Source organism: Cucurbita moschata, unplaced genomic scaffold, assembly GCF_002738365.1.
Source record: "Cucurbita moschata cultivar Rifu unplaced genomic scaffold, Cmos_1.0 Cmo_Scf00020, whole genome shotgun sequence".
Classification (NCBI taxonomy): domain Eukaryota; kingdom Viridiplantae; phylum Streptophyta; class Magnoliopsida; order Cucurbitales; family Cucurbitaceae; genus Cucurbita; species Cucurbita moschata.
The window spans coordinates 1,525,414-1,536,886 of NW_019268536.1; the positions used below are offsets into that span (position 1 = coordinate 1,525,414).

Sequence of the window (11,473 nt, forward strand, 5' to 3'; positions counted from 1 at the left end):
GCTTTCAGTTATTTATTTGCATTAAAATAACTTCTCGCTTCTTTTAAGCCTCCAATTCCCATTCACGAATCTTCTTAAATCGCGCTAGATAACAATTTCAACGATCATATAGTAATGGCATTTATTTCATTTCAACGATCATATAGTAATGGCATTTATTTCAACCCAATACAAAATTTCAAATAATTTTCTCCTTCACACGAACTAATATGTCAGATGAGTTTCTACAGTTGAATGTATAAGAGAGAAATTTACGACCATGTTGAATTTTTTTTTTTTTTTGAGTGGAGTGGAGACATAGGTGGGAGACAGCTTTAATGTTTATTGTTGGAAACATCTGAGTTGTCTTGAAAAATGTTTGGTTGGTTTGTTGCTTGGAATTGGAGTGAGATGTGAAGCAAGTAAGGTGTGTGTGAGAGATTGAGTGGAATGTGGGATCATCTCCTTCTACTTTTTTTCAACACTCACTCTATTTTCTTTTGTTGACAGATTCAAATTATAATGTTTACTACTTAGCTATGTTCAGAAATGTTCAAGAGGCCGAACGAAGATGGGGAAGTCTTTCCCGTCCTCATCTCTGTCACCTATTTCATTTCATGTCTCAGCAAAACTTTCCATTTATTTTTGCGAGGAACGGAGAGTAATTTTTTTCCGTGTATTACTTTTAAATAAAAAATAAATATTTTAAAGTTTTTCAATATAATTTTTATTAATTTTTTAATAAATCAATATATTTAATAAGAAGTTGTGTAATTTTTAAAAGTTTAAATTTTGATATTTTAACTATTAAAAAAAATCTATAACATAATTTTTAAATTAAATAATTTATTTTTTATTAAATTTTTTTAATATATGTGTTGAAAATATATTTATATTAAGCTAGGCAGGGGCAGGAATATAATTTCATCCTCGGTCCCATTCATCTGACTGCAAAAAATGTTCCTCTCCCTTCCTATTTCTTATCTAAACGTCCTCGAGCGGATAAAATAGACGTTTTTAGTCGTACTTAATGATCGATGCACAAAAAAAAAATAATAATTAATATGTTGAAGCTTTAATGTATTTCCCCCCTTTTTTTTTCAATTATTCTTTTCTTTCGTGTCTAATCTTAATGAATGAGCATGGAGATGGAGTGGATTCAAAGTCATCTCTAGGAATAATTTCACGTTTTTTTTTTTTTTTTTGAAAATAAACAAAGAGTTTCTTTACTAGCAAACTTGTTTGATAAGATAATTTTTTTAAAAAATATTTTGAAAAAATTGTTAGATTTATGTTTTAGTCCACGTGGTACGAGTGTTTCTTAAGTTTAGTTTCGTTTGTGGATATATGAGTTGATTTGATAACCTCTAACTTCTTACGAGAAGAAATATGTTTAAATCGATTAAATTTATGAATATTTACTTTCTTCACACTAACAGAGGCATGATTCGTCTAATTAAGGCTAGAAGTGTATCGTCGGCAGAAGAGACGAGCCACTTAGTGCTCACAATAGACAAATCGATCGATCCAACTCAAGGTCCAACTACGAGCTTTTTAACAACAACTTAAATATACCCTATTTAAGCTTGAATTACTACAACGGGCTGACACCAAACTTACCCTCCAATTGATTCTCGTTAAGAGATTTAGATTGTACTCATTCTAATTACTAGACACGAAGAGCTTGATATTGTTGTTTATTGTCACTACCTTTACGTGTCAGGACCGAATAATTTGCTCATCTGTTGCCTTCCTTGGATGTGATACCCATTTCTCAGTCTCCCTCTCCATAATTGAACCCTAATTCTCCATGACTCGTCACTACCATAGTAGGCCACTATTCTACCATCGAAAGTTGAAAGGTCAGAAATTTGTATGAATGGTCGTTGAATCCACTGAGTTATCATGAATCATTAGAGCAATGGACAGAGCCCGCACCGAACTTTTATCTAATAAATGTATCATTTCCAAAAGTCGGACTTTATTGCATGTAATAGCTAAAAAAAAATCATTGAATAGCATCTCGATATAATTGAGTTGAATATTCAAAACAATTCTACTATTTTAGCCACCAACGTTCAACAACTAAAATTAAATGATATTAGGACTTAGAACTTACCATACTGTAAATGATTCGACCTAAAATTTTATATAAATATAAGCAAGGAAGAGATAAGAAGCAAAGAAGAAAAAGTCAAATAAAAATTTTCCATTGAAAAAAGATGAAATGCATTAAATAATAAAAGCACAAAAACGTACTAAGAGTAATAATGGACAAATGCATTTTGATAACAACACATGTTTGATGGAGTAGGTAACACTAACAGCTGGATCAACTTGCCTCGTAATGCTTCAATTATTCGCTTTCAAACCCGTTCAATCAAAGATAATTTCGTCAATCTAAATATAACTCGTCTAAATTTCGACTATATATATATATATATATATATATATATATATATATATATTGTAGAATTTAAACAAGACGGTATTTGTAACCGTCTCGGTAGGTTTTGTTGTTTTTTTTAGTGTATAGTATCTGTAATTATATTTAAATTGGTTTAATGATAATTGATTAGGATTTTAAGATTATACCATATTTAGGCCGGTAAGTTTTCTCCTTGTTTTTTTTTTCATTTAGGGTATACACGGGTTGGGTTGAGTTTGAGAAATCTTTTGGACCAACCAAAATTTCGGGTTAGTTGGGTTGGTGGCTTGAGCAACTCGAATATAGTTCACAACTCAACTCAGCGCTCTATTTTTTTTTTATTGGGTTTATTAATTATTTAAAAGCCTTACTTACACGTCACCAACCCATCACTAACATCTGACAGCATCAAATATTCTTAATTTTTATAATAATCTTAAAAGTAGGGTAAGGCTGTATTGGATAATATTTTGGTTGGTTGGGTTGACCCGATCAAAATAATGTCAACCCCAAACGGACCCGAATCGATTTTCTAAAAATTTAATTCAATATAAAAAAAAAAATTAACTTACTCAATCTTTATGGTTTGAATTGGATAGTCAGTCGAATTTTGGGGTTGATAATTAGGTTTAGAAAGGTATGAAATTGGAAATAATAGAAAGAGTTATTGAATTATAATTATTTTTTTTTGTGGTCGTTCACTTAATCTTACAATAATATATCTTAAAATACCTAAATATGAAAATTACTCAACTACCCTTGGTTCACATTGTGTTGATGAAATTTTTTGAATAACCATATCAATTATTATTAATCAAATCAATCTTTTTCAAAATAAAATAGCTATCAAAAGGATTTGAGAAATCAAAATTATCAAACTTAATTTTGAATATTAAAAAAAAAAAAAAGTCAATATTCCTTTTGACAAATTCAGCCAAAATAATAATAGGGCATTTTGGACATTTCCTATAACCTTTGAAGACTTTTTCCGTGCCCAATTTCTTTGTGGCAGGTGAGCCCTTTTTCTTACTGTCAATAAAGAAAACATTATATATTTTATTTATCCTTTTTCATTTTAAATTTAACGTTAACTCGACTGGTTATTAGTTAGCTGTAGATGGAAGATCGAACCATTAACTATAATTAATACCTAATCTATCAAGTTATACTTAGATTAACATGTTATTTTAGTTAAAAATATGTTAGGTGAAAAAAAAATTATAAAGACATAATTAAAATCAATTTCAAGTTACCGATTAAAAAGAAGTTATTTAATTTGGACAATTTGATTTTTGTTTTTTTTTTTTTTTGTTTTATTAGGTAAAAATTAAATAAACAATATATGAAATGGGTAAAAAATCGAACCTCCGACCGATTGATAGAGAATATATATCGTTAGGAATTAAACTATACGTTCAAGTCGATAAAAAAAAATTAATCGACAAATTTAGGGTTTGAAAATATAAACCTTAAACTATACACACTAATTAAAAGTTTTAATTGATACTTTTCATTTTTTAGAATATTTGTGTTTGTATTTTTATAAAAATAATTACAAAATTAGGATTTTAAATAAATTCATTACAAAAAAAATATAGCATTTCTTAATACTGATTAGCCAACTTGTGAGAAAAAATATTTTTAATATATTTTATCTTTGTTTAATGGATTAAAGAAATAATGAAATTATAGCTTTTGTGCATATTGGGCCTATGAAACTTGCTGGGCCTTCCTCAAAGACTTTTATGTTTGGACTTTTTAGAGTTTTAGTAGTACGACTATTCAAACCCGAAAAACCCGATCAACCCAATTTAACTAAGATTATGTTAGCAAAATTTAATTAAATATTTGCTTTTGACGTGTTTAGAACTAAACAAGTATATGATCGTTATTTTTTGTTTAACTGTTATTTCGACGAGAAATAAATATAACCAAACTCATTTTTCTTGAAGCTGTTAGGTTTTTACTATCCTTGTCATTCACCAAAATCATGTCTACATCCGTCAGGACTAAAAATGCTCCAAAAATACACTAACGAGGACGTGACTAGTTGTCAATTCTCCTTACGTATTCACTTTTAGCCTAAACATTTCTTTCTTTCAAATTGTTTTCAACTCATTTTCTCACTCACGTTTTATAAAACGTTTTATGACAAACCTCGATCATACGTCAAATTGTTCGCAAAATTCGATTTTCACATGATTGATTTATTCACTAAATTAGAACAAGTGTTGTACAATCGTACATCAAAAACGAAAAAAAAATGTTATTTCTACTTACTATTATCTTTAAGAAGGATCCTCCACTAAAGAAAAGGAAATATGACTACTTATCACTAACCCGACCATATTAATGCAGCTTGAATGACAAACAGACCATCTCTAATGTTTTACTATATCGATCATAAATAAAGTTACGAACACTTTATCGAACACAATCAAATTTAAAGATGTGAAGGAGATGATTTTGGAGAAAGAAAAAATGAGATGATCATGGACGTAACATGCAAAATTAAGAAATTTAATACATGATTACAATGAAATAAGTACGCTTAAATTTTGGAACCCATTTGGGTTTTGGTTATTACCTGCCTGCGCGCAGCTGGGCTACCTGCGCTATCGTTCTCGTAATCGCTCCCATTTCCGCCGAGTTCTCAAATTTCAAGAGAGGAAGATAGAGAAACCCCTCTCCTTCTTCCTCTTCGATTACCGGCGACATCATTCAATTCTTCCCGGCATCAAACGAACTCCAGAATCATGTTCTTCGTCTAATCGTGATCGTCAGATCGGGCTACTGGTTTCAACCCCGCTAATCGGAGTTCATTCAATCAGGTGCCCTCTTGTTTGATTCTCAATGGCTACAATTTTCTTTCGTTTGTTCTTTGGTTTATAGTTGTTGGGTTGTGAATCCGATCAAACTCGCCCTTGTTATGCCTGATTTTTGTGCTCCCATTTCTGGGTAGCTGCTAGAACAGTTGATTCTGCTACCTCTTTTGTGTTCTTAGTCTCCTAAGATTCCTTCCAAGTTTGATTCAATAGGCTATATGTGTTCGAAATTTGGGTTGAAATCATGGAATTTGTACGTTCCACGCAACAATGCAGAAAAATATCGATCACCCCCTTATGTTTTCCTTTGATGTTGTAGACTTTGCAATAGGATTTTCTCAAGAGGAGAATTTTTCATTGATCCTGTTGCTGTGTAAATCCTTTACATTGCTGATTATGACATTATTTGTTAATATCAGGGCATTGGCAAATGCAGGATGGAGTAACTTAGGTCCATAACATGTTAAAAATTGGATTTAATGGAACAATATCCTAATTTTTTCGAATCGTGAGGAACTGTTTGTTGTTTAAGAAGGTGGAGAGTCTTATCTAGTTAGACGGGCGGTAGACATCTAAATCGTGCAATATGAACTTCTAAATAAAATGTTATTCAAATTGTCACAAGATAAACTCAAGTTGCAATTCCTACCATACTAAAGAAGAATGAAGTTTCATTTATTTTTGGAGGGTTGCAAACTTTGGACGAATGATAAAATGGAGTTACAGTGTTATATTAATGTATTTTAAGACGTTTTATTTACTTCAAGGTTACATTTACATAGTGGCTAATTATGATAATAAAGTACGAAGGTTGCAACTCTTGAAATGCCCATGGAAAGTGGAGGGTTTTATTTTGAGGCTGTATAAGATCATGTATGTTGTCTTTGCAAAGTAGACTTGGAAAATGTAGCAAAAAGTGCATTTGAGCTTTCTATTAACCATGGCTAAATTTTTTTGCAATTCTATGTAGTTTTAGTTGTATGCCTAGAATCATTCAAGCTTGACTTGATCAATCTTGGAGTGATTTGAATCTAAAACAAGTGTTCTTGCTTTAAGATATTTGATCAACAAGGTAATCTGAATCTTACTTTGGGGTAATTCCTTATTGTTTTGAGGCTCCTAGTTATATCTAGATCTAAAGATCTTGTTCTTCAATAAGGTTGTTAGATCAAATTTTCAAGAGTTGCAATCATTTGGAATGAAATCAACCTAATTTGGGGATTTTAGCATTTGTGAATTAGGGGTTTGAATATCTAAAACGTTTACGAGGGTTCTTAAATTCAACTAGCTAGAATTACCATATCAGATGAGTTTTCTTCGAAAAAAGAAAAACAACCTCAACTTTCCCAATCATTTGAGTTTAGACGGTAAATGAAGTCCTAAAGTTAAAAATTTATGATCTTCCCTTCAACTTTCATCTCAGCATGGAACATAGCCACTTCCACCCGATACGTAGACCAACGTTCATCGTATTCTTATTGCTATATATCTTCTGAAGTTTGAACTTTTACATTTTGTATATTTAATATTGAGATCCTTTTGTACGTGTGTAATATCCTAGGGGTGCATCTGGTTGTTGCTGTAATTTGCTAGGATGAAGAAGGTCTTTGATCAAACTGTTAGAGACATGTAAGCTAAATTCTTAGTTGTCTCGTCACATCAAAATTCATTTTTATCCATTGATCTCGTAAACATAACGTTATGCGTTACGTTTTCGTAATAGGGTACCTCTTATTTTATTGCAGAAAGAGAGAGGTCAATAAGACCGTGCTCAAAATTCCGAAAATAGAGCAGAAGGTATGAAAAAAAGAGAAGTGTTTAAGTTCATTTGAAACTCATGGCCACAATGATAGCCCTTAGGTCTCTTTTCCAGGTTTTGGATGCCACTAGCAATGAGCCTTGGGGGCCTCATGGATCCCTTCTTGCAGATATAGCAGAGGCAACTAGAAATCAGTAAGCATAGGCTTGCTTTCGTGGATGGTTTTAGATTGAATATTCTACACCAGGGGAGAACTTATTCCAAATGTTGATGCAGTCATGAATATCAATTGATCATGGGAATAATCTGGAAGCGGATTAATGATACGGGCAAGAATTGGAGGCATGTCTACAAGGTTAGTAGTTTTTTCCCTTTTTCTTATTGTAACATCGAGCTAAGGTCCGAAATATGGATTCAAAAAGGCGTAGGCCTCAAACAATTTGGAGACGAAAAAATTACTCCGTAATTTGCTACAGAACAAAACAATTAGAATTTGGCTCGTTGAACTGGAATACGTATTATCCATGTAGGGGTCTTTCAACGGAGAAGATCTTAGTAGTTTTTCCCGTTTTCTTTCAACCTTTCCATTTTCGTTTTTTCGTTTTATTCCTACCCCGAACTTGTATCTTTCTCAGGGGTTGACTGTTTTGGAGTACTTGGTGGGTCATGGGTCAGAGCGAGTCATAGACGACATCAGAGAACATGCATATCAGATATCGGTACATTATTCGTACTCGATTCACTAGGACTGCTATTTCTATTCTAGCTCTATTATTTTCTTGAAAAAATCGACCATCTTTTGGATGACAGACCTTATCGGAATTTCACTACATCGATTCGAGTGCGAGGGATCAGGGTAACAATGTTAGAAAGAAATCTCTAAATCTTGTTGCCCTTGTAAATGATAAAGAAAGGATCGTTGAGGTCAGACAGAAAGCTGCTGCTAATAGGGACAAGTGAGTCTGCTCTCCATGTTTGGTTATTTTTTTCAATTCTTTCAGCTTTTACGGTATTTATGAATATCACGATATCACACAGGTTTCGCAGCCCGTCATCTATGAGCCGTATGTATAGATCAAGAACAGGAGGATATGATGAGCGCTATGAAGGACGATATGGAAGCTATGATGGAGACAAAAATGTTGATTCTTTTGGGAGGGAAAGGGACTATGGTTTCAGAGATGATCGTTCTGGCAGAAATGAGGATTCATATAGTCGTGGTTATGAAGGACGCTATAACAGAGATGGTTATAAGGATGATGATTATCGTGGAAGAAGTCGAAGCATTGATGGTCATCAGTATGGTTCAAGGAGCAGGAGCTTTGACAGAGATGGAGAACGTACATATGATGAAGATGGTCACGTTTCTTCTCGGTAGGCACCTAGATAGTAAATGTTGATGCTAGATAACTATTACATTAGTGAATTCCATTATAGTTTTTCCATTTCCTTGCTTCTGCTGTTGCTTGCAGCAACAATCGTGCCAGAGCACACGAGCCATCTCCGGTTGGAAGGTTAGTTTTCGATCCTTTAATTTTGTTGTTTATTTTATATTTCTCTGATGAGGAAGCAGTTTAGTGTTATTGTTTGGGGCATCTCTTTTATCCTAAAAGGAGCAATATGTTGCATTACAAAACTTGAATTTTTCATAGGAAGCTTGAACGCAAATTTTCGGAACAGAATCTTAGTTTCCCGCCTAGTTATGAAGAAGCTATGAATGAATCTGGAAGTTCTGTGCATAGTCAAAGGTGCCAATTTTGTACCAAGGATTTGATGTCACTTTTTCTTATCATCTTCTTCACCATTCATTCAATTGATATACTGTATCTGTAAACAGAGATGTAGAAGCTCCATCAACTACAGCTCCAAGAGCTTTTCCTCCACCAACGTCCAGTACTCCGAGCCAGCCAACTAGTCATGGAACCTCTACATCCCCACCTACCCAGGGATTTGATCGTCCTGATCAATTTGACCCCCGGGGTTCCGTTCGAGGTATGGGAAGAACTAGGTTTTCTATGTTGCACCTACTTTGTACTGATATATTGAGAAAGAACAAACCCTAAGCAATACAAACTCTCCCTTGTGACAAAAGACAGAATTTATGTTCCTTTTTATCAGTGCTGAAAGTCCATGTGTAAGCTTCTTAGCTGCCTGGGTAGGGAATGATGGTCAGGTCGTACCTCCCGTTCTATCTATTCCATTTTTTTTTTAATCGATTCTAATGAAACGTTAGGTACTTCCTGTCGTAGGATAGTTCCTTCGACATTTCCATGTCATTAGCAGTAAAATACCAAAAGGAGATGCGTGTTTATCTTGGGAATTTTTGGAATGAAAATTATGTTACAGTGTTTGGTTTGTATGTTTTTTCTCATGGTAGGACTGTGTATGGTTTTGGTTCCTCTAGTAGTGTGTGCTTTGTGTAAGTGGGCATAAGAAGACTTGCACTTCATATCTCTTTTCTCCTCTCTTTTTTTCTTTCCTATTTCAGCTGCTCCGACGGCCTCGAGCAGTTCGGAGACGAATTTATTCGACTCCTTGGCCTTAGTGCCTGTTGAGCCAGTAACATCAACTGCAGACTCCAAGAGTTGTGTTCGGAAAAGCTCTGCGGAGGGTTCCTATACTCAAAATCAGGCAATTTTCTCGCTTTCATATACCCATGACTTGATGCTTTCTCATCGATCTTATTCCCGGCATTGCCGAGAGCATGTTGTACCGTGGTTTGCTACTTCGTAAAATTGGATTACTTCTTATGCTCATGCAGACTTTTAAAGACCCATTTGGTGACTCGTCTTTTAAAGCCGTTCCTTCCTCTGGTGTCCAAGATCAAGCAGATTTTCCTCATGGGGAATCGGTTTCTGCAGCATCTTACTCTACACCGGACATCCCTGTTCAACCTCAACCGAACTCGCACCATCCTCGTGAAGAGTCGCTGCTACATCAAGATATTGGTGTACTGGCTGATCTCCTTCCTCCTCCTGAAAGTTTACCAACTGTTGTTTCACAGCCCACATTTACAATATCAAACCAACCAGCACAACCAAATTTTTCAGCTGTATCTGGCTTGCCTGCACAGCCAAATTCTAACTTGGGGAACTATCAGCAATATGGAAGTATTGCTCCTATGAATTTTCAAAATCAAACAGAACCAGGGAGAGAGTTTGGCAATGGGATGTTCATAACACAGGGAGGAACACCAGCTCATGTCAATTCATATATGGTTCCTCCTCATGCTGGACCTAATACACAGCCCAACAATTTTGGATCCTCTCAGGACGGTTCTGCAGTTCCCACGAGTTCTCACGTTGCACTTCAAGCTTCCAGTTCGGTAGCTCCAGTGGCTTCTTCATTTCCTGTTGTACAATCTAACCCAGAGGTTATGGGTAGTTTTAATCCTCAAGCAGGAAACTACACTGCCATGGCTTACCAGCAAATTCCTCCAGTTGGATCACTTTCAACTGCGTCTCAAGCTTCGAAGAATAAGTTTGAGACCAAGTCCACAGTATGGTCTGACACATTAAGCAGAGGACTTGTCAATTTAAACATATCTGGACGTGAGTTTTCCCTCTTGATTTCATTACATCACTTGCACACACCGATGAGCTTAACTTGATTGTGTTGATTTTTTCTTTTCGACGTACTGGGCTGTTTCATACGTTTAGAAAAACATAATAGATCTTGATTCCTCATTTTTTGAAGAACTAGTTCTCCTTGTGCAGCTAAAGCAAACCCATTGGTGGACATTGGTGTTGATTTTGAATCCCTCGGTAGGAGGGAAAAGAGGATGGAGAAGCCTAGTATAGCTCCAATGGTATCTACCATTAACATGGGTAAAGCTATGGGATCTGGTTCTGGGATAGGCCGAGCCAGTGCAGGTGTACTAAGGCCTCCTCCAAATGCGATGTCGGGTACAGGTATGGGCATGGGAATGAGAGGCTATGGAGGTATGAATCAACCCATGGGAGGCATGGGGATGAATATGGGTATGGGGCAACAAGGAATTCAAATGCAGCAACCTCGAGCGAACATGCCCGGTGTATACAACCCAGTATACAACCCAATGATGGGCGCTGGAGGTTATGCCCCGCAACAGCCACGGTACGGCGGTTACCGATGACATCAGACATCTTGTTAGAGTTGTGGAAGAGCCTCTGCTTGTTTATCAGGTTATAAGAGATTAGGTAGGACACAGCACTAAATATTCAAACGTCTGCATCCAACCCAAGATTTTATCATCTGAAGCTATACTTTTCCCCAGAATGAAGGCCTTCTGTCTTCATTGTTTTCTACCAAATCTCCTGTTGCTCATTCTTTGTGGGTTCAGTCCTGGTTTGAATTTTGTGTATCAACGAGTTCAAATCTCCTCCTTGTCAATTTCCTTCCACTTTCTTGTGATTGTAAATTTGATTGAACATAAATTAACTAATAAAATACGATGGTGTAAGTTCGCCTCATTCTTATTTCATATCTTGTAGGATACTGATG

At 35.1% G+C, this 11,473-nt stretch overlaps 1 protein-coding gene across 3 annotated transcripts; it reads left to right on the top strand.

Annotated features, from left to right (window-relative positions):
- The first annotated feature begins 5,012 nt into the window (after nt 1–5,012).
- Nucleotides 5,013–11,453, top strand: LOC111457858 (clathrin interactor EPSIN 2-like). Of its 3 annotated transcripts, none has more exons than XM_023100274.1 (14): nt 5,013–5,238; nt 6,794–6,861; nt 6,978–7,029; nt 7,106–7,185; nt 7,268–7,346; nt 7,627–7,710; nt 7,802–7,947; nt 8,030–8,365; nt 8,464–8,505; nt 8,644–8,739; nt 8,829–8,983; nt 9,480–9,622; nt 9,753–10,542; nt 10,708–11,453. In XM_023100274.1, the coding sequence occupies exons 2-14, from the start codon at nt 6,827–6,829 to the stop codon at nt 11,103–11,105; spliced, it is 2,436 nt and encodes an 811-aa protein (XP_022956042.1). In that variant the 5' UTR covers nt 5,013–5,238; nt 6,794–6,826; the 3' UTR covers nt 11,106–11,453. The 3 variants fall into 3 exon arrangements, with proteins under 3 accessions (XP_022956042.1, XP_022956043.1, XP_022956044.1); XM_023100275.1 differs by having other exon boundaries at nt 7,802–7,941; XM_023100276.1 differs by lacking the exon at nt 6,794–6,861 and having other exon boundaries at nt 7,106–7,346.
- The last annotated feature ends 20 nt before the right edge of the window (nt 11,454–11,473 follow it).

Excerpts from the sequence above, each read along its gene's own strand:
- LOC111457858 (XM_023100274.1), top strand. The coding sequence starts at position 6,827 with ATGAAGAAGGTCTTTGATCAAACTGTTAGAGACAT. Across the intron at positions 7,347-7,626 it reads ATTGGAGGCATGTCTACAAG|GGGTTGACTGTTTTGGAGTA; the intron begins GTTAGTAGTTTT and ends TATCTTTCTCAG. Across the intron at positions 7,948-8,029 it reads GCTGCTGCTAATAGGGACAA|GTTTCGCAGCCCGTCATCTA; the intron begins GTGAGTCTGCTC and ends GATATCACACAG.